Source organism: Physella acuta, unplaced genomic scaffold (genome assembly GCF_028476545.2).
Source record: "Physella acuta isolate Inbredline_101_S28 unplaced genomic scaffold, ASM2847654v3 ptg000144l, whole genome shotgun sequence".
NCBI classification, from domain to species: Eukaryota; Metazoa; Mollusca; class Gastropoda; family Physidae; genus Physella; species Physella acuta.
Window position 1 is genome coordinate 1405997 of NW_026731663.1, and position 22151 is coordinate 1428147.

The 22151-nt window shown below is 34.8% G+C and overlaps 2 protein-coding genes across 3 annotated transcripts; one reads left to right on the forward strand and one right to left on the reverse strand.

The window, feature by feature from the left end:
• Positions 1-59: 59 nt before the first annotated feature.
• Positions 60-10344, reverse strand: LOC131935406 (mRNA (2'-O-methyladenosine-N(6)-)-methyltransferase). 2 transcript variants are annotated; one of them, XM_059291797.1, is made up of 14 exons: positions 10273-10344; positions 8616-8961; positions 8207-8400; positions 7929-8083; positions 7471-7702; positions 7095-7194; positions 6722-6884; positions 6367-6542; positions 5968-6054; positions 5672-5856; positions 5240-5434; positions 5043-5120; positions 4590-4756; positions 60-4368 (listed from the first exon to the last, which is right to left on the reverse strand). In XM_059291797.1, the coding sequence occupies exons 2-13, from the start codon at positions 8922-8924 to the stop codon at positions 4597-4599; spliced, it is 2034 nt and encodes a 677-aa protein (XP_059147780.1). In that variant the 5' UTR covers positions 8925-8961; positions 10273-10344; the 3' UTR covers positions 60-4368; positions 4590-4596. The 2 variants fall into 2 exon arrangements, with proteins under 2 accessions (XP_059147780.1, XP_059147779.1); XM_059291796.1 differs by having other exon boundaries at positions 10217-10325.
• Positions 10345-13989: 3645 nt separating this feature from the next.
• LOC131935407 (ras-related protein Rab-43) lies at positions 13990-20025 on the forward strand. Its single transcript, XM_059291798.1, has 4 exons — positions 13990-14334; positions 15699-15861; positions 18616-18735; positions 19168-20025. The coding sequence occupies exons 1-4, from the start codon at positions 14146-14148 to the stop codon at positions 19314-19316; spliced, it is 621 nt and encodes a 206-aa protein (XP_059147781.1). The 5' UTR covers positions 13990-14145; the 3' UTR covers positions 19317-20025.
• Positions 20026-22151: the final 2126 nt, after the last annotated feature.

Below are 22151 nucleotides of genomic sequence, written 5' to 3' on the forward strand. Positions count from 1 at the left end.
CACTTAACTTAAGGCTTCTTCACATAAGGAGACAAATACCAGTGAATATTGATAAATATATTTTTATTGATGAGTTCATATTTACATTACAATAAGGAAAATGATGAAAACATTAAATTTTTCAAATGTAATATTTAAAAATAAGAACAAAGATACGAAAAAAAAAAATTGCTCATACGTACCCAAAAGCTCCTCTTGTACATAAAAAAATATAAAAATATTTACAAAACGTGTATGAAGCTTTGAAATAAAAATTTATAGCATGATTTAAAAAATAATATCTAGCACTTAAAAGATATAAAAGAATGAAATCTAAAGGACTTTTTTCTAACCTAGATGAAATCATATGTGAGAGGGTTTAATTGTAACTTAGTGAATTTCTTTGTACTTATGAAACCAGAAATGCAATAACAAATGTTTACATCACTTAAATAATCAGCTAGTCTATTTTAAAATATGTATTTAAAAATAGACAAAAATAACAAGGAATCTACTGGTCAGAAAAAATGATTAGAAAAAGCTGCGAAACAAAATAAAAAGACATAAATCCCAGACCCCAATGTAAGCAAACAATACTGTACAGAATTGAGTAACCAGCAAGCTGGATAGGACTAAACAAACTGTATTTCTGATTAGAATCCAGAGAGTGAAAAAATGGCTGTAAACATGTCTTAATCATCTAGAAAAACTTTCTTGAGTAAAAGATTGTAGAGGAGAAAGTGAGCTCAAGATGTAATGTGTGTGTGCAGATATTCAAATAACTATCCAAAGAGAAAAGTAATAATAAATGTAATAATATTTTCATTAAAAAAAACATTTCATAGAAACTATGCAAGTTTTAAGACATACTTTTTGTTTTAAAAACAAACATCAAGTCAAGTTGTATTTCTCCAATCATTAAAAATAATTTAAAACAAACTGTCTTTAAAATAATAATTGCTTATATAAAGCAAAAAAAAAGTAAGAAATGTTGCAAAGTGGTTTAAATTTAATGAAGATAGTTCTGTAAAAAAAAAATATTGTTTAGATTATAAAGAATTATCATTTTAATAAAAAATTATCATTTAAAATTTTTTTTCTAGCAAAGCAATTTAGTTTACATGTTTATATCTAGTTTTCACAAATGAATACCAACAAATTTCCAGAAAAAATAAAATGATAAGACCTGTGAAAATCATGTATGACAGCAACATATCAAAACTGCTAACGTTACACTGGTGCTACAGGCTTAAAGCTCAGTTAAGTTTCAAACAGTTAAAATAACATTTTAAAGATTGTAATAAAAAAAGTAAACAAAAACAACAAAAAGAAAAACAGTTACACGTCTTGTTAGATTTTAAAATTTTATATGGTAGAATGAAGATCATTTAAAACAGCTGAGGTATAATCTTAACACTGATAGAGATTTCCACAGTAAAAGGATAATTGAACCCCAAGAAATACAGTGACACATTAACATGTCTTTTAGCACATGTGACTTGTGGCTGGGGTGTTTCAAGGGATTTTTGTTGTGGAAATAAATTTGTTTTAAAAAACTGGAGAATTTTATAAACTTTTGTGGCATGGTCATAATTAAATAGGCAGAAATAATCCAAAAGATTATCCTATGAGCAAGGTGAACATTTAAAATCTTTTAAAGTCCCTGTGTGGGATTCTGGGACAAACATTTTTAAGACAGAAAACAAACCCTGATTGAAAAAACTGAAGGATTTTGGGAGAAAAAATAAATAATTTGGTTTTAATCTAACGCTTTAAAAAACAAATTTCATTTCAAACAAAGTGTTCAACTATTAAATTGTTAATTAACTGTTAGAGACCATAAATTAATGCCAAAGAGATTTGGTCGAGCATGTTGACAAAACAACACAGTAAAAATCAGTAGAATCAATCAGGCTAAACTGGTGTAACAAAAAAACAGGTGCTAGAGTAAAAGTATAGTCATCACATTTTCAAAGGTAAACAATATCACCACTGACCAAAAAATGTACAATGATGCACTTGTAGCCAAATAATTTACTGCTGCCTCTCAAGTTCATTCAAAGACTTATTAAACATATACAGACATAATGGACAACATTCAGTAGTGGACAGGTAACAATTAGAATGAACAACCATGACAAATTCATTATATATTACATGTAGAAACGCATGGGTCTGGTTACAACAACTCTATCAAAATAAGGTTTTTTCTGAACTCCAGAAGAGAAGTTACTCCACATGATGTAACAAAGCTAAAATTAAATGGATATTCACAAATGACTAAAATAAATGTTTTGAGTTAGTTAAAAAAAAACACCTTGTCATGATGATAGTGTTTCATTAAATGAGCGCAATATTAATGAAATAAATTATCTAGGTCCTTAAAATGATGTGATAGCATGATTTAGGAACAAAAATATGAAAAAATATAAAATATCTGTATGATGAGTTTATATACAGGATGAGTATTTACAATCTATTTCTTTTTTCAAGTCCTGAATTTATTGCACAATCACATAAGTCATTAAAAAAAAGCAATAGGCCACTGGTAAAAGACGTGCATAAGAATATGATTCAGCATAATAATGGGATGAATAGGAAAGTAAACAACGCACCAGTTTTTGATTTCTTGAAAATATGGACATGGTTCATAAACAAAAATATACATTTAAATAAATACATATGGAACAAGCTTCTATTGTACTGAAAAAGAATATTTTTTTGTCTCCAATAAAAAAACCTATGAGTTTTTTTTATAGCTAATCTATTAATTATCTTCATCTTTCAAATCCTAAAGATCAATATAAAAATCAAAGTAGGCTACCTAAAGATTTAAGTTTACTAGACATAATTTCTATATAAGGGTTGGCATTTTTAAACCAAAAACAAGATTTGACTTTGATAGAAGATGATATAAGGTTAACTTTGGGTACAGTGAATACATTTTTTTCCCACAGAAAATAACTTGGTGATTTAAAAATTATTTCTCGTTATATAAAAAGTGATTAATGTGTAAATAGATTATTAAGCTCAGACTTTATACGTTTTTCAACTTTTGTAACAAGGCTGGGGGTAACTGTGTAATGATTTTTAATATAATGAGATTTCTCTCCCCTGAGCCACTATAATGAAGAACTAATGGACCACCAGCTTGAGTGCAATTCAAGAGAAATCTGCATAAAATGACATTGTCATAAGTATATAACTGAACAGAATCATTGTGTAATAAAACATTGATGTTGTGCTTTCAATAAAAACCATTTTACACAAAATAACTAATTAATATTTACAATTTAAAAAAAAAGATGACTTAAAATCTTATGCACACATTCATTTTCACATAGGTGGAGAGTGCAAAGAAATCAATATATAAAACAGATGTTTAGATTTCCCCAAGTTGTGTTTTACCAATAGAAATCTTTAACCAAACAATAATAATTTTCCATTGCTAGCTCAATTCAAACACAAAAATTCTGGCTACTGAGTAATAAAAAAAAGTTTTTATAAGAGCCGTCCAGCTTTTTGGGCTATAAGCATCTGGCTAACTATAAGAATATCATTCCGTGCATATTATTAAATTGTTATGTACACAAAAACTTTCTATACCACTGTAACTAAAAATTCTAAATGTCAATTTTTTTTCTAAATTTAATAAATATGTACATATTGATTATAAAGTTTTTTTAATCTCCCACAATTCCAAGTTAAACAAAAGAATTAATGTGTGTGTAAAAAATTCATCAAAGAGAGGCTCAGCTACTTTTACAACTCAGCACTACTTGAAAACTGTCCATTACTACAACAACTAAACATACATATCCCTTTAAAAGCACACATTAAAATGTAGACTATGTACAAATTGATAATCTGAGATCATTCAATGGATGGATGTGGTTGCATTTACTTAATGGAAGAACATTAAATGCTTGATTCTTTTTCCCCAAGTGAGAAAATAGTTGTGGTGAAACAGAGTTGTCTCACCTGCTGGTAAACTACACACATCCATGCAGATTTTTATGATAATTTAAAATGAGATTGTCCAGTGAGAGTTGATAAAAGCCATGGTCTTACCTGTCCAGACATTGAAGATTGAAACTCCAACAGAAATCTCCACTAAAAAAGGGCAATTTCAGTTTGTCGCTATTACATGGTAAATATTTCTTCATGCCTTATGTTTCTATGTAAGTGTTGATCAATTCTGATAGAGGAATGTCCTAGGTTGAAAAATAATTGATCCATTGGCATAAATGCTTTAAAAATAATAATAATAATACTGAAGATCTGATGTAGTGGATGAGTGGTCTTGGATATGCTCAAACATTCTTAAACGGCAGTTTTGTTGTTATCAGATGTTCTTTTCAAAGCCATTTTAAATAAACCTGGTAAAAGCTGGGAAAAAAATCAGAAGAGAGAAATATCAATGTCTAAATTATTTTTGTAGTTTATAGGATTGATATTTAATTAAAGTATTAATCTGAAATTTAACACTTTTTAACAAAATGTAATTCAATGATAAATTCAACAATCCAATGCTAATATTGATACAATATTTGGTAAAAATCACCTTCCGCTACACATACACACTTAAAAGAAATGTTCAAGTTACTCACAATGTGTTTAGGATGGTGAAGATGGACTGGGCAGTGGGTCTTTAGGCTTTGATGCTAGAATGAGTTCCTTTATCTTTTCTGGAGTTGGACCCCACCTTGCAAACCCTGCATCATTTTGAAGAAAGACAACCAATGTGCCAAAAGAAGCTTTAGCACTCATTTCACTCCTGTAACAGATTAGATTACAGCAAAGGTTATCAACAGCAAACAGAGTGCTGTAACAGAAGAGTAATTCTAAGAAAATCTGCAACATAATCCAAAAATCAACCAGTCAGTACCAATCCCTTTATGCAGTATTAAACACTTGAACAGCAAATTTGCATGTAAAAATTATTTATATTAAATAGCCTAGTGGGTAATCAGCAATTCTTGCAACAACAATGTATATGTGTATTCACATTTTAAACATATATTAGTATGTTTAGCGATTAATTCCCAAGTAAATATACATACTTAGCGCATGGTAAATGTTGAAAGCCATGTCGATATTCATGTTCAAAAGGAGGACAGTTAAATTGTTTCCTCTTGAATCTAAATAAGTGGAAGGAAAGGATATTTTTAAAGTAAATTTTAAAACTTTTAGAAAATCAATGTTAGGAATAAGGGGATAATTCTAGTTGAATTGATGAACATAACCAAAACTCTCTTACTTGCTGCTTTCTAATCTGATCAATGCTTCAGTGGGTGGGTCCCTCCAGTCTGGTATAAATACAATGAAAGATAAGGGTTCACTGGTCTCACTCAATAAGCTTTCCATGTGGTCCACCGTAGCTTCCATCAGCTCATCAGAGAATGGGGGATTGGCTTCAAAAGATCCACTGGTTGGGTAGAAGTCCAAAAAGGGCCTGAAAATGTTTATTACTTAGTTTGAATGGAATGCAAAGCAAGTGCTCTCTTTAGTATTAGATTTATAATTAAAGAAAGTTTACAGACAACATTTTACCATAACATTATTCATTAAATACTTCCAGTAACAACCTAATGTTAGCAACAGTCTCCAGTTGTAAAAGTTAATTGATTCCATCAATTTAGAGATTGCAATTATTTTCTACAAATAGAAATTTGAAAGTGATTCTATTTACCCTCGAGACCCAAAGAAGCCATCTGTGTCAGGAAAGGCAGAACAATACTGTTTAAAGAAGCAGTTCAGGGGTGAAGCAAAGCACTCAAAAGTAACTCCAAAGACTCGGTTGAGACACTCCATCACAGCTGGAGTCAAGGCTCCCTGGTTGCCTTTTCCTTCATTTGGGGAGCATCCAAAATAGGTCTGTCGGAATTTTAATACTTTTGTATAATGTACTGGTAAAAACAAGAAAAATGAATTTTTTTAAACAAAATAATAAACAAATTACACACATTTCACAACAACATACTCTACCTGATATCGCTTTAGCAAACACCACACTCTAGCCAGAAAGTTGTCAAAGCGTGGATCGTCTCGACAATTTAAGCCATATAATTGTTCCTAAATGTTTTAACAAATGAACATTTAACAGCATTTTAAAAATGCAAATCAGGCATGTAAGCCCATACCCTGTTATGAGCCTTGCCAAGATCATTGTTTAGAGTACTAGTATTACTAATTTCATACTCTACAAAATTATTAATCCTACTAAGGTTCCTAAACAATAAAAATGTTTTTAAACTAAAAAAAATACATTAATTTTAGATTTTACTACAGTTACAATGAAATTAAATGTCTTACTTTAATAAGATTGTACATTATTTTCTTGGTTCACCAACTAAGGTGTTAAAGCGATTGGAAACAAATACTAACCATTTTCCAAAAATGTTCTTGATTCATTTTTAATGTTTCTGTTTTATACTTCAATGTTGCAATCTCATTCTCAATTTGTCTTTCAACAACAGGCAGTCTCATTGATGGTATGCTGAGCTGAACTGCATAGCAATAAGTAAGTCTTGGGTTGGAAGGTTCAGGTGCTGGGTTGCCTTCTACACAGAGGAACAAATACAACTGTTTTATAGCAAACATAACATATATTCACTAGTTAACCACACTACCGCTAATCAAAAGAAATATAACATATTTGGCAAAGAATTAAAAAAACAAACAATAGAAAACCAACTTTGAGTCAGGCATTATGCACGAAATGATATAAAATAATATGCACCTGTTATGTTTTGCTCATTAAAAATCTCCCATGTTTTGGCATGAATTTTCTGAGCACTTTCTGAAGACAACTTGTAAACTTTTGTCACGATAGCTTTCACAGATTCCTCTGCTGCTTCATACAAAAAAGGCTCACATTGTCGTTTTAAGTGAGTCAGCCTTTCCTAGTGCACAACACAATTATATAGCTTTTTAAGACAATTCTTTTTAAATATACAAAGAAATTAGGGAATTCTAAATTTATTAATGGAAACATTTTTATTCAGGCTTATAGTTACTTCCAGAAAGGTATGACAACTTTGTAAAAATGTAAGAGAATCTTATATTAAATCAGTTACAGAATTAAAAAGTAACTTAATGAAAGAATTACTTACTAGATAATCATCATATGAAGGAGTATGCCTTTTCCTCAACCACTTGAAAGTTTCATCAACATTCCATTTAACGATTTTACGAGCTTCTTGAGAAGCTTTCCTTAAAGATTATAGCAGGTTATAAATTACTATTTCAGCACAGTTTTACTATATAATGTGTACATTTCTGTTCAGTTATTTTTATTTGTTTGATGTCTGGCTTTAATTATAAGCCAACTCAACGCCTAAGTTTCAGACAATCGCTGAACAACATTATGCAGGAGAAATGATGGAAGAATGTGATAATTTACTACAAATCCTACTCATTGGTTATTTTAAATATTTAAATTTTAATAATAAGATAGTGTGGCAGTGCTTGAAAAGTGAAGCATATTACCTTGATTCAATCATTTTTTTTGCAGCTTCTGCGTATTTGTACAACTGCTTGCGTGCATCTTGTGAAAACTTGGGTTTGACCAGCTTGATTGGTATATCATTCATTATTTCATGCACCAGAGATTGAGATAGCTCAGGTGAACAGTCAGATGGCAGAAGTGGGTCTTTCCCCTTATCTATTACTTTACGTTCCAGAAGCCATCGATTGAATGAGTCTACTGGAGCATCAATATCTGTCAAACAAATCTTGATTAAAATATCATTTATAACTTTGGAACTAAATTCATACTAAATTATAGAAACAATTCAAACATGAACTTAGATAACAGTACAAGCTAATCAAAGTTTGAAGTAAGGTAAACATTTACATTTTTATAAAAAAAAAAAAAATTTACTGAGTATTTAATATACAGGTAACTTATACAAAAACAAAGAAAAGGGAGATAATGTGATACAAACTTTCTCTTTGTGTGCACATATCCTGATACTGTTGTCTGAGTTTCATTACTAGAGTACTGCGATAGAGTTCTGTTTCTGGGTGGGGTGGTGGTAAATGCAACGGTGCTCTTTCTTTAATCACTGCATTAGTTGGGATGTCAAAATTCCAAAAAGGCCTAAATGAACATTTTTTAAATTTTGTATTAAAAGAAAGCTCAAGCCCGGATTCAGACTTCTACACAATAATTCTAATTAAACGAACAATTAAAACAATGAATTAAGGATAGTTTTAAACTTACTTGTAATTTAACTGAGCTTTCTTCAAGGGACTACCAATACAAAGTTCGGCACTTGCCCTTCGTTTGGCAACAGCTGCAACTGGATTTAGTTCCGTGCTGGGTCTGCTTAATCTCTTGTCAAGGGCAGCCGGCACAGGAACCCCACCATTGCTGGAATCTGTATTGATTCCGAGGGGGTCTGTGATGGGGTCATGCTATTCAAGATAGAATTTAAGAAATCTATACAATTTTCAAGCTTTTATGAAAAATTTTACAATGAAAAATAGCTAAAACTAAATACTACTCAGTATGATTTTTAAAACTTTACTAATCACCTGTATATTTCTGGGTTAAAGCTCCAACTTAATTTTTTTCATTTAGCTGTATCTGTTATTATTTGAATAAAACTACTTAACATTGCAAGACTTACTAATATTCCCAAAGTAGGTGTTTCCCAAAGAGATTCATTAGTCAATTTATTGAAGTAATAGGGTCTCCCTTCACGCCTGCTCCAAAATTTCCGCCATCCTGCTTGCAGCAGCTCTGGAGGAAGATCATGAACTTGGTCGGGAGACATTGGTTGTGGTGAGCATGGCTCTGAGTTCACAGAGTTTTGGTGTTCCACATTTCCAGATTTAGAATTGACTGATGAAGGTAGTGATGTTTGAATACAAAGTTCATTTTTTGAATTCCCAGGCTCCCCCATTGTTGTTTTTTCAGGGACTACTGGTCCCGACATGGTTTGACTGCCAAGTGTTTATTGGAACTGTCTTATGCTTTCAGATTCAAAACAAATTTTTTTAGATACTTAGTTAGCCGTATATTTAAATAAATATGATTTTAAATAATTTTTGTATGGTAGCAGAATTTGTATGTTGTTTTGCAACGATATTGTCTTGTTTATTATGCTCCAAGTATAATTGTTATGATGAATGGTGGCAATGAGGTTATTTCTCTCACATAGTTATTTTTTTCTACCATCATTACTACAGAGATTTAATTGGTAAAGACATGGAATTTTTGAGTTAAGAGGAATAATTTCCACTTTAAGTGCCAGCTAATCCTATTACTTGTTAATATAATATATATTTAAGGTGAGATATGTTTCTGATATCCAATATCTTTTTAATAGGCCTAATGCTTTTTATTATTTTAATACTTCAATCTAGATATAAAGTTTAAAAATTAAGTTACAATTTGATGTTCGAAACATTTTATTTAGGCCAATAATTTAAATTAGCATTTTAATTAACAAAATGTTACTTAGGCCTTAAACAAAAACTTGTCTTTATATGTGTGAAAAGGAATAGTTCAGTTTTTAAATAAGCATAAATCTAATTCTAAATATCATTTAAGATTAATTTGGGCCAATTGGGCCTAGATAATTTTAATTTCAGCAAAATAATGAAATATTAACCCTAGAAAAATCAAGGATTATTTTAAGTAAAAGTCTAGATATAGACTATATCTAGAGGTCTAGTAGTAGGCCTATTATTTGGTAAACCATGAAGAATATTTTTCTAGATTGTCACTAGAAATCTAGTCTAAGATCTAGATCTTTGATTTGGCCTTAATGAAATGTTTTTCTAAATCAACAAAGTAGAGGTCCAGATCTATTCAATTTTATTCTAGATCTAGATTTGTGCATCTAATTACCTAACTGATTAGTAATTATAGAAATTTATTACACATATCACAGACAAAGCTGATGGATTGGGGAAAGTTTTATTTTTTAAAAAACTGGGTTTTTAAAAAGATTCATTAAGGAAAATATTTGCTTTGTTTGGGTGTTTCTCTGAAGTAGATCTATGAATCTATGGCTTGGTTAGAGTACTATTTTTCAACAAGACAAAATGCTCAAGTAAGACACTGCAGAGCAACAAAATTAAAAACATGACAACAGAATATAAAAAGAAAAGAAGACAGACACTTGTTTTTGTGTTGGTTTGGAAGATTGAATAGCATTTCTTTAATAGTATAAATTGATATTATTCGCTCATTATTTAGCTTTTTATTAAATGCTCGTATTACAGCGAAACTAAATGCACTTTATGAGCTGCATGTCGGCTATCTAGAAAAGCACTTACAGCAACTGTAAGCATTAACTTTTCTAGTCGACAATCCGCCCGCAAGCACAGTCGCCATCTTGCCTTCTCAATAATTTGCGAGGGAATTTTAAAAAGTAAGAAAGATTACAACTTTAAGATTATACAAAACAAACTATAGTTAGTAAAACATTTATCGAATATATTTGATATATATTCAGTTTCTTAGTAGAAATATTACAAATCGTCTATTTTAATATTAAAAATAATTTCTAATCATCAAAACTTTGTATACTTAATTGACATTTAAAATAAGACTATCAAATCATTGCGAATTTTTTTCCGTTTTATATTTTTAGGAATTACGCGTCACCCAGAGAAATAAATTATGATAATTTTACGTGACTGTCGAGAGACCGATCGATTTGACTCGTTTTAAATATTTTTATTGTTATATTGACGCGTATTTTATAACCGAAAGAATAAACTGATTAAAATCAAGGAGTAATATACAGAGAAATTAAGCTGTTTAAAATTACTGATTACTAATATGTTTACTAGGGCTTATACATAATTAGGGTGGTTTTAATTGTAACATTATTCTAATCTTTTATATATATAAGCCTTTTCAACCATCAATCTCACAGGGAGGGGGGAGAGAGAGGACGGACGGAAACCCATCCCATGTTTGTCTGCTTCCCCCCAATCTCTCATGCAAAAATATCTGAAAGAAACCAAGTATTTATGGTTTAAAGGAAACGTTCAAGCAATAAATAGTAGTTTGAATTGGTTAAATTAGCATTTCAGATAATGGAATAATTGCGATGTTTTATCTGAAAAAAAAGCTTTATTAATGAATTGTGCAAAGGGGTCATCCATAAATGACGTCACGCTTTTTTTGACGATTTTTACCTCCCCCCCTCCCCTCCGTCACACGTCGTCACAAAAAGCCAGACCCCCCCCTAAAATGACGTCACACCTAAACCTACAACCCCCCTCAAAATTGCAGTTGAATTTTTTTTAAACATCGATATTTTTCCAAAATCTTGTCTAAACTATTATAATTTATTAAAACAGTTATCTAAAACGCGAAATAACGTCTAAAATTCGTTTTCTAACATTGCTTTTTTATAATGCAAAAATGTGACGTCGCAACATCTGAACCCCCCCCCCCCCCCTACCCCTCTCCCCTTCTTCACACATCGTCACAAAATTACGGACCCCCCTCCCCCCTACGAGAGTGACGTCATTTATGGATGACCCCAAAGTCAAACATACAAACATCTCAAGGCGCGAACATGATGTTGATGAATGCTTTCGTTAGATACCTAGTTTTTGTGCTTGATTTCCTATTATTAAAGTTTGCTACTCATAAAATTATAGTCTACTCAAGTCTACTGTACAGTTATTTATCTACATTAGGCCTAAATATAATGAATTTATGAGACAATTTAATGGAATTTCTATAACAGAGTCATGTCCCTTTGACTGACAAGCAGAGTTTCTTCCAGGCATCTCTTCGGGGGGGCAAAGCCCCCCCGAAAAATTTTTACCGCCCCCCCGAACGAAATGAAATTTATATAATTTATATAGAAAATATATACTTTTAACAGTGTCCGCCCCCCCCGAAGAAAGTTTACCGCCCCCCCCGAAGATTTCAAGTGCCCCCCCGGAGAAAAAAGTCTGGAAGAAACACTGAAAAGTTACGCTCGTGTCACGATGTGTCAAGTTGACCTGATCAAACTGACAGGACCCAAATTGACTTTTGCTTCTCACATTTAACGCATTCAGGGGCTTTTTTTTTTCTTTTTTTCTCCCACAAGGTGCCCATTAGACGTTTAAGTTTTTTTTTAAACTTCCTTCTTCTAAATGACTAAATGTGTACAATCTACAGCTTGATACGGAAGTTAGGGGTGGAAGTTCTGAAAATGACAAACAGCTATGGATAAGCATGAAACAGCAGTGTCAGAGTCGTGGCCAACTAAGGCTTGCACATTTATAGGCCAATAAACATACATCAATTAATTTATTATTATAAAATAACAATTTTCGCCCTCTTTTATTAAAATTAATATATTGTGTAGCGTTTTTTTTTTAAATACGTATACAATGGACGAATCCGGGAAGTAGAGCATTCGATTGCTTAATTGAAAGTCTCTAGTTCCGATCTCGGACTAGATTCTTTTGAACAGTGGCATTACTAGGGGTAGGTGGGGAGGGCGCCTTAGGACAGTGGCGTAGCGAGGTCGAGTGTCACCCGGAGCGGCACTTAATGGTGTCACCCCCGGAGGCGTAGCGACCCTTCCCTGTGCCCGGGGACAAACTTTCAATTTTCGATTTGCACCCCCCCCCCCTTTCAAACTTTCAATTTGCACACCCCCCTCAAACTTTGGATTTGTCGGGATTTGTCAAATTTGCTCTTAAAAGACTTTTTAACACTCGAATATTAATCACTTAATTACGTGGAGTAATTATTTTTCTCTGTATATTTTGCTGTTTTTGCCTCGGTGTCACCCCCCTAAATGGTGTCACCCGATGCGGTCCGCCCCCCCCCCCCTAGCTACGCCACTGCTTTAGGGGATGCCAAAAGGGTGCCATTTTTTTTAAAGCTCATTTTAAGCTGAAGTATTGAATTATACACAGTCAAAGTTAAGAAAAGAAATGGCTGCGAGGCTTAACTGTATTTCAACCTTGATTGTGCAATTATAAAACAATTACCCTTAAGAGTCAGTGCCTGGTAAAAACCTCGACTCCATCTTTTTCCAAGAGGGGAGGGTCGCATCAGCGGATTGGTCAGTAGATAACCCTTTTAAACTTAGAAGAAAAAGCAATGGTTTCCACCAGAGTTTCTTGCAGGCATCTCTTCGGGGGGTGGGGGGTGGGGGTGGGGGGACACCGCCCCCCTCCGAAGAAAGTCTACCGCCCCCCCCCCCCCCCGAACGAAATTGAATTTATATAGAAAATATATACTTTTCACAGTGTCCATATAACATATACACATGTTAATTTCTATATACAAATGACAGTAAAATGAGTATATTTACACAGTCACACACATATATATTGGTGGTGGTGTGGTGGGGGGGGGGGGGGGCATCCAAATCGAGAGTTCGTCCCGGGTGCCAGAATGGGTCGCTACGCCTGTGTTGTTGGACGTCACTGACAGAGTTTCTTCCAGGCATCTCTTCGGGGGGGGGGGGGGGGTAGACTATAGCCCCCTCCCCCTCGAACGAAATGGATTTTATGGAGAAAATATATACTTTTAACTGTGCCCGCTCCCCCCCCCCCCCCGGAAATTTTAGTCCGCCCTCCCCCGGAAATTTCAAGTGCCCCCATCCTCCGGAGAAAAAAGTCTGGAAGAAACATTGGTCACTGAGTCCACCAGCTCTAATTGATACCTGACTCATGTTAGAAAGGCATCTGGGCATTAGTGCCTTTAACACATCCCTACATACGCCATGGTCACAAAAACAGGTAAACTCTACTTTATCTGCCTTATTGACCACCAGGTTAGTAAGGGTAACGGTCAATGACGTGGTTTGATAAAGTTTAAGCCAAAGTTAAATAAAGCCTAGAGAAAAATTCCTATGTTTATTCTCTTAAAGTTCGTGGATTTTCCCCATTCTATTACTTTCTATTTCGGCTGGGTTGTCGAACATGATACGAAAGGGTTTTCCCCCTTGTCCCACTGACCTAGATGCTGTTTAGTTTACATTACCCTCCCCGCCGCACACACAAACACACAAACCCAACTTGAAATTTGTCACTGCAGCACCACTATTGAAACAAACCCAAGTGATTAATTGCTATGTTAAGTGGACGCTAACACGTTACAATTTCTACAAGACTGCCTGAAGCCGTGTTTGTTTTCATGTGGTGTGTAGTTGTAAAAACCTGACTTCTTGGGCGTTCGTGATGAATGGTTGTAGCAAAAATTCAGCGCCGTGCCCGCAGTTTAAACTGATTCTGCTGGGAGATGCCGGGGTAGGGAAGACCTCGATATTCATGAGGGTAAAAGACAACGTTTTCTTAGAGCAGCCTCCCCCAACAATCCCAGTGGATAATTGCAGACAGAAACTGATGGTTGGTGACACCCTGGTTCACGTAAGTTGGTCCTAGATCTATTTGTTTCATGCAGAGTTTCTTTCAGGCCTACGCCCCCCCCCCCCCCCCCCCACTTAACGAAATTAAATTTTGATAGAAAAAATATACATTTAGCCTCCCCCCCTCCCCCCCCCCCCGAAAGAAACACTAGTCAGGGCGAGGCAGACGGAGATTTTTAAAAGAACATTTTATTTGAAAATAAATTACAGTCTAAACATCTCTTTTATTACAATGAAAAAGAACCCATCCAGAAACGACAGCCTTTAGCGCAAATGAAGAAGTCCTTTGTGTCTGACCTCGACTTATTATTAAGGGATTATCTTGTCAAAACTAAGTTCATCCATCTTTCTCTGACTTAAGTCAGATACTTATCTGAGCTGAGTGGACTCAAGAACTTCTTTCGGGTATGAGTGCAATGTCCAGTGATTTCCTATAATTTTGTTTAATACGAAATAACTTCAACACTCGGCTTCAGGACTACAAGTTCACACGTAAAAAAAAAATCTGTTGACAATACAACAATGCATATTTCTTTTGATAGTAATATGTTTGTACAGTAAACAAACGTAGGCCTTCATCACGGGGGACATAATTCACTCACATAAAACTTGACAAGAGTACTGTAACTTAGGTGATAAGTTGGTTCAATAAATCAACGTAGATCGCGAGGTCGTATCCAGTCAAGCGAAACCTGACAAGAGTACTGTAACTTAGGTGATAAGTTGGTTCAATAAATAAACGAACTTCGTGAGGTCGTATCCTTCGGGAGGTCGTATCCAGTCATGTGAAACTTGACAGAAATATTTTCTTTTCATTCGGTCTGTCGGACCATAACCGTAACGTTTCCGGGACACGGCAGGTGTTGATGGGTTCATGACAGTCACCCGTAACTTGTACCGTAACTTGTACCGTAACTTGTACCGTAACTTGTACCGTAACTTGTACCGTAACTTGTACCGTAACTTGTACCGTAACTTGTACCGTAACTTGTACCGTAACTTGTACCGTAACTTGTACCGTAACTTCTGTTTCAGCTGTATCTGTGGAGAGGTTCAGGACAATCACCCGTAACTTGTACCGTAACTTGTACCGTAACTTGTACCGTAACTTGTACCGTAACTTGTACCGTAACTTGTACCGTAACTTGTACCGTAACTTGTACCGTAACTTGTACCGTAACTTGTACCGTAACTTGTACCGTAACTTGTACCGTAACTTGTACCGTAACTTGTACCGTAACTTTTGTTTCAGCTGTGTCTATGGGACACGGCAGGTGTGGAGAGGTTCAGGACAATCACCCGTAACTTCTACCGTAACTTGTACCGTAACTTGTACCGTAACTTGTACCGTAACTTTTGTTTCAGCTGTGTCTATGGGACACGGCAGGTGTTGAGAGGTTCAGGACAATCACCCGTAACTTCTACCGTAACGCTGACGCCGTGCTGATGGTGTTCAGCTTGGATGAGATGTCGACCTTGTTCAGCCTCAACTCTTGGGAACAGGACGTCAAGGCTTACGCACCAACAGGTAATTTCCAAGGTGTATAATACCCGGGGTCAGACGCCCCAACAGGTAATTTCCAAGGTGTTTAATACCCGGTGTCAGACACCCCAGCAGGTAATATCCAAGGTGTTTAATACCCAGGGTCAGACTGTATGTACCACACCAATCACGAATACACGACACCACTCTACTCCACCCCAAAGCATGGAGTTGCGTGGTGGAGTGGTTCGTGCTGTGGTGTGAGGTGTTGTTTGAAGTGTGGCGTGTGGGTTTTGTGTGCGGCGAGGTGTAAACTGTTATTTCCTCCTTATGTTCTTCTCTCCCCATAATTCTTTTTACTATATTTAGTTGAGTTAAGTTTCTTTTACAAAATTGCACCAATAAACGGCTGATTTTGTTCGCCTTTCTTTCATGTCTTCAAGATGGTACATTATTTAATGTCTCCTAACTGTAACAAATCGTGATACGTGTACAGCTTATTACACGATTAATTTGACACGCTTATATCGACATAACATTTTTCGTTAAAAAAAATATTCAATTTTGTTTATAATAACATTTGACTCAAACAGATAATAATGATAATAAAAATTTCTGTCGGAAATTTTAATTTAAGTATTACAGTTAGTAATTTGGCTACGGTTTTTTTTAAAAATTGTAGCCAAAAAATACTACTAAAATGTAGAGTAAACGATTGTTTGATTATAAAACCTTTAACTTCTTTAATAATTATATTTTATTTAATAATACATAATAATTCACATAATTTGCTACTGTAAAAATACATTGTATTTTAATCTTTTTAATAAATATTGTTGATCGTTTCCCTTAGTATTCTATATTACATATATGGGAAATAACTAACACCAATGTTAAATACAATACCATCTCAATTTTATACTCAACAGTCTGAAAATATTGTCATTAATGAGAGTTGCGCACATTGGATAACAAATTGACAGCTGCTGCTGTCTGACTTGAGTTACAGCCATTGGTGTCAGTGTGCTCGTATAGCTTTTTTTTCACAGCCATTGGTGTCAGTGTGCGCGTATAGCATTTCTTTTTCACAGCTATTGGTGTCAGTGTGCGCGTATAGCATTTCTTTTTCACAGCTATTGGTGTCAGTGTGCTTGGTGTCAGTGTGCGCGTATAGCTTTTCTTTTCAGTTGAGCAAATTAAATGTAACAAAACTCGTTTTCCGTTCTTTAAATCCTTTTTGAATTCACCATATCTTTCTCTATGTCTATTTCTTGCTCTCTCTTTATCTCTATCTAGCACACATACTTTAATGCTTATATCTAACCACTTAAAATATATAGGCTACACATCCGCCTATACTTAAAATCGACGATAAGTTAATCCCATCAATTTTTAAAAATTTAAAGCACGGCCATTAAAAAAAAGAGATTTTACTAGCAACTTTTATAATCGCCAATCCACCGGATTCAAGTAGATAATCTAGTATGTAAAGAAGGCTTGTGAAGGCACAGCTTCTGTCAAGCTCTTTTTTGGAGGAGGGGTGGGAGGGGGGGGGGGAGAAATATCACGTAGACTACATATGAAGACCACACGGGATAAACCACAGATGTCAACTTTTTTTTACATTTTTGAGTTAGCGCTATATACATGTAGTGCTAGAGTAATATATATATATATATATATATATATATATATATATATATATATATATATATATATATATATATATATATATATATATATATATATATTATATATCATATAAAACGATATGAAAGCATAAAACCACCTTGATCACGTCAACGTTTAGGATTTTAAAACCATGCCACAATTTAATCTCATTGGATCTTAAACACAAAATCACATTTTTCTCAAAAGTGGAAAACTGTGACAACTGTGGTTAAAGCTAAACAATGAGAATTATACAGTGACAATAAGAAATCTTGCATCTCTAGCGTTGAGGATGTAATTACTAAATTTAGGGCTATAAAAACCCAGGCCAAGCACGAAGTGGCAGGTGCCAGTGCGGACGTTCAAGGACGCAGTCACAAAAACCCGCCCCTTCCTGGTGAAGATTAAAAGTGACAAACTTATATTTTATCGAAATAGTTTGATTCGATTAGTTTGAAGTGTTTAATTCTGGAACACTATTGAAGCACCGAGTCTTTTTTAAATCCACGAGAAACAACAACATATACATACACACGCACACGCACACAACGCAACGAACACACAACACAATCCATATATACAGAACACAGATCTGTCAGTCAATCAACGGTTCTGATCTCACTATTGAGTGATTCTGTTTGCTTTCAGATAACTGAATCCGTAAAGTAGGCAGTAGTCCGTCAGGGGACGGGGACGGGAGGGGCGGGGCTTGTACATGACTCTACTTCCCCCACCAAGGGATATAATAACTTATAAGTAAATGTTTAGTAAAAATGTAAAAAAAAAGTAACATTTTAACCATTATGCATATGCTATAACTACATGAGTTGTTTAGTTTTGATGTCTTACTAAACTATTTTCCTGTTTTTACTAGTAGTGATCTCCCCTGAAATTAGTCGTGTGAAACGACTGAGGAAAAACCTCGCGGACAGCCTTGAAGATGGGAGGGCGAAATTCGGAAAAAAATTAATTCTATTTACGCAAATATTTCTATAGACTGATATTTTATGAAACTTTAGTTCCGCACCGGGTGACGCCATCCAAGGGGGGGGGGGGGGTGACACCTAAACGAAAATTTCTCATTTTTTAATGATTTTTTTTTTTTGTTTTTTTGTTTTACTTTTTCAGCTCTTCGGTTTCTCCTGGGCAACAAGACGGACCTTGGCAGGGCGGTGTCTCAAGATGTAGTGGCCAGCTTTGCCACTAACCACAACTGTGAATCCGCGTTTATGGCTTCAGCTAAAACAGGTCAGGATTGTAGCACACAATCATGGATATTAAGACAATTCACACATATCCATACTAAGACGATTCACACATATCCATATTAAGACAATTCACACACATCCATATTAAGACAATTCACACATATCCATATTAAGACAGTTCACACATATCCATATTAAAACAATTCACACATATCTATCTTTTTTTTAAATCTGGTAACATTTTTTTAATACTTCCTCTTCAACAACTCAAGATTGCCTGAAATTCTAACCCCTGTTCACCCCAACCCCTCACCCCAGCTAATATTCTTTGATATAATACAAACACCTGCCTTCTCATGCCAAAAGATTTTTAGATTTCCAACTTGATCGCAACTTTGTCTTCATGTCATGCGCATTACAAATGTTTAAAATATTATCAGCGCTCTGACTTGCTAACGGTCTTATCTTTCAGGGGAGGGAATATCAAACGCCTTTCAGGTAATTGCTCATAAGTTATTCTCCCTTCATAAAACGCGAAGCGAGGAACAGCAGAATTCTTGGTTGTCCACCAGCGTTCACGTCAACCAAGGCAAGCCTAACATCAAGTCAGGATGTTGCTGATGTGTGACATCAAGTCTGGATGTTGCTGATGTGTGACATCAAATCTGGATGTTGTTGATGTGTGACATCAAATCTGGATGTTGTTGATGTGTGACATCGTCTGTATGTTGGTGATGTGTGACATCAAGTCTGGATGTTGCTGATGTGTGACATCAAGTCTGGATGTTGGTGATGTGTGACATCAAGTCTGGATGTTGCTGATGTGTGACATTAAGTATGTATGTTGGTGATGGATTAGAGCAGCATTCATGTCAACAAAGACAAGTCATAAAGTTGGCCAATCAGGGCTTTTGGGTGCTGATCATGTCTGAAGACCACAAAGCTCCTTAGCTTAAACCTAATGAAACATTCATCTACCAGCCCAGCCCTCTCTAGGGAAGAGGAAAGCGTTATTAAAGCGCTGTTATATATGTATCTGAAATTAGCTCTACAGTTTGGAATAAATGGTCTTCACTTGTGACAAGGAGGTTCATGGAGTAAACAGATGAACCTCTGCTCTTTTACCACTTACAATTTAATTTAGATTTGCTAGACAAGGGAAATTAACTCTACTGTACAAGAATTATTTCCCCTTCATGGGATGATATATTTTGTTGGTAAAACCCGACTTTAAAAATATAACTTGTTATAATATCCTTGGCGAAGTATTATGACCCACTTTTTTTCAAGGCCCGTAACTGTTAAAATTTCTTAAAGGGAATTTCCTGTAGCAAACAAACTGCTATACCTTTAACTTAAATTAGGGCCACTATTTTCACGAAAACTTGAGCTACCCGTCACACGAGTTATTTGACACTTTCTGTGTGGTGAATTTTTAATTCATGGGAGCAGGCATATTTTTACAACCACTGCCCGATGATCTGTTGGGGTGCTGCATTCAGAGTCATAAAAATAAAGTTTGGAATATTTAACAAGTAGTTTAGTCCGATAATGAAGCAAAGTATTAACTTTCCCTCTAAATTTCCTAGTCAAAGAAAATCTTTATTACCTTTACAAAATAATATCAGGACTGCCCACCAAATACAGGGGTGCCACTCATTTTCTAAGTGAATCCTGAAAATGAATCCCAAAATTTTACCAATCCTGAAACTAAAATTTGAAATTTTTGAAACCCTGAAACTTAATTTCGCGCGGAATTTCAAAATAAAATGGACTATTATTTCATTATTTTTTGAGACATTTGATTCATATTATGTTCAATTTACATTCCTGTAAAATGGATTTATTTTCTTTGTAACAAGCTTGAAATAAAAATTAATCTTTAAAGGATTGTGCTTACAACAAAATTAGTTTACAATGTTAGTCCCATCTCTAGGCCTACCCCATAATGTGCTATTGTAGAACTCCCCCCCCCTCCCAGCCAGCTTTTATAACATTAGTGTATTTAATTTTTGAGAACTTCCTAGCTTGATTTAAAGTGTGTAGTCAGCCAATTGCTAACCTCTATGTCTTGTTATTGAATAATAAGCGCACTATATGCAGACCCCTAATAAGATTGTCACTGTATTAAAATACAGGGTTGACTTACTGTAGCTATTCAAGGCTTTAATTATTAACAGCCACAACAAAAACCTAAAACCCTGTTTTCCCAATCAACCACCAATGGGGTCATCCATAAATGATGTCACGCTTTTTTGATAATGCAAAAGGGTGATGTCACACCATCTGAACCCCTCCCCCTCATGACAAAATTACGAACCCCCCTCCCCTTACGAGTGTGACGTCATTTATGAACGACCCCAACGCCCCCACCATTGATATACATGATGACGTGAAGAAATATCGTGGAAGTTTTAAGTCCATATCGCGGAATAACAGATTTAAGTTAATTTCAAAAATAATTTTAGAAGTAACTACGCTAGTAATACTCATGTCAGAGATGTAGCCGCCCGACTAAGTGAAAAGCTGATTTTTTTTTTACAAGCGGTTGGGAGGGGGCAGTGATAGCGGCTATTTTCTCAGACACGGTACTTCAAGGTTTTTTAAACATTTCAATGACGTTTTACCAAAGTAAAAAAAAAAAAACAATTAGATGTAGACCCTGCTAGATTGTGTAACTAAATTATAGCAGGCCTACATATTTTGTTTAATGATATAAAACGATGCAGTTCTAGTTTTTTTTTCTTGAATCTAGGAGAAGTCCCTTATTAAAAATAACCACGTTAAAATTAAACAGCGCTTGTACTTGTAGAACTGCCTTGACCGAGAGACACGACTCAGACTGTGCTCGCAATCGCGTGGTCTCGTGACGTAGGTCTTACGGTCAGCGCGACCTTGAAGAAGCGGGTAAGAGGTGGTAAAATACATAAAATAGTCCTTCAAATAGTTTTTTTCTTTTCTTTTGGTAATACCAAATACAAAAAAAAATTTTTTTTTTTTTGATCGGAGCAAAATCTTTCGGTTTTTTTTTGGTTTTTTTTTAAAGACCATCGGCGATGCTAGTGAGCTTGATCTAGTACTTGTAGGCTTTAGTTGTTTTTATTACACAGCCTAGCGGTATCCCATTGATGACATCACGTAAATAATGCGAGTTTTACCCCCAACCCATATCGTCATAAATAGCCAGACAACCACACCACGAATGACATCAAAAAGTTTCGTCTACAGCCTCACCCATCTGATAAAGCCGATTTGTATTTGGTCCTTGGCACACGCGTGAGATTGTTGCTGACGTCATTTACTATTCATTTTTTTCGGAAAAGGCCATTAGCGGGAGTGTTGACGGTAAAAACGATTTTTACAATGCCAAAATTTTCAAGCTTAAAACGATCTAAATGTAAAAAAAAAATGCAAACCCGGAAATTTTCAAACTCAAATCTTGCGAATCCGGAAAGG

Excerpts from the sequence above, each read along its gene's own strand:
- LOC131935407 (XM_059291798.1), top strand. The coding sequence starts at position 14,146 with ATGAATGGTTGTAGCAAAAATTCAGCGCCGTGCCCGCAGTTTAAACTG. Across the intron at positions 14,335-15,698 it reads TTGGTGACACCCTGGTTCAC|CTGTGTCTATGGGACACGGC; the intron begins GTAAGTTGGTCC and ends CTTTTGTTTCAG. Across the intron at positions 15,862-18,615 it reads CAAGGCTTACGCACCAACAG|CTCTTCGGTTTCTCCTGGGC; the intron begins GTAATTTCCAAG and ends TTACTTTTTCAG.
- LOC131935406 (XM_059291797.1), bottom strand. The coding sequence starts at position 8,924 with ATGTCGGGACCAGTAGTCCCTGAAAAAACAACAATGGGGGAGCCTGGG. Across the intron at positions 6,885-7,094 it reads CTTCATATGATGATTATCTA|GAAAGGCTGACTCACTTAAA; the intron begins GTAAGTAATTCT and ends GTTGTGCACTAG. Across the intron at positions 6,055-6,366 it reads AAGAACATTTTTGGAAAATG|GAACAATTATATGGCTTAAA; the intron begins GTTAGTATTTGT and ends TAAAACATTTAG.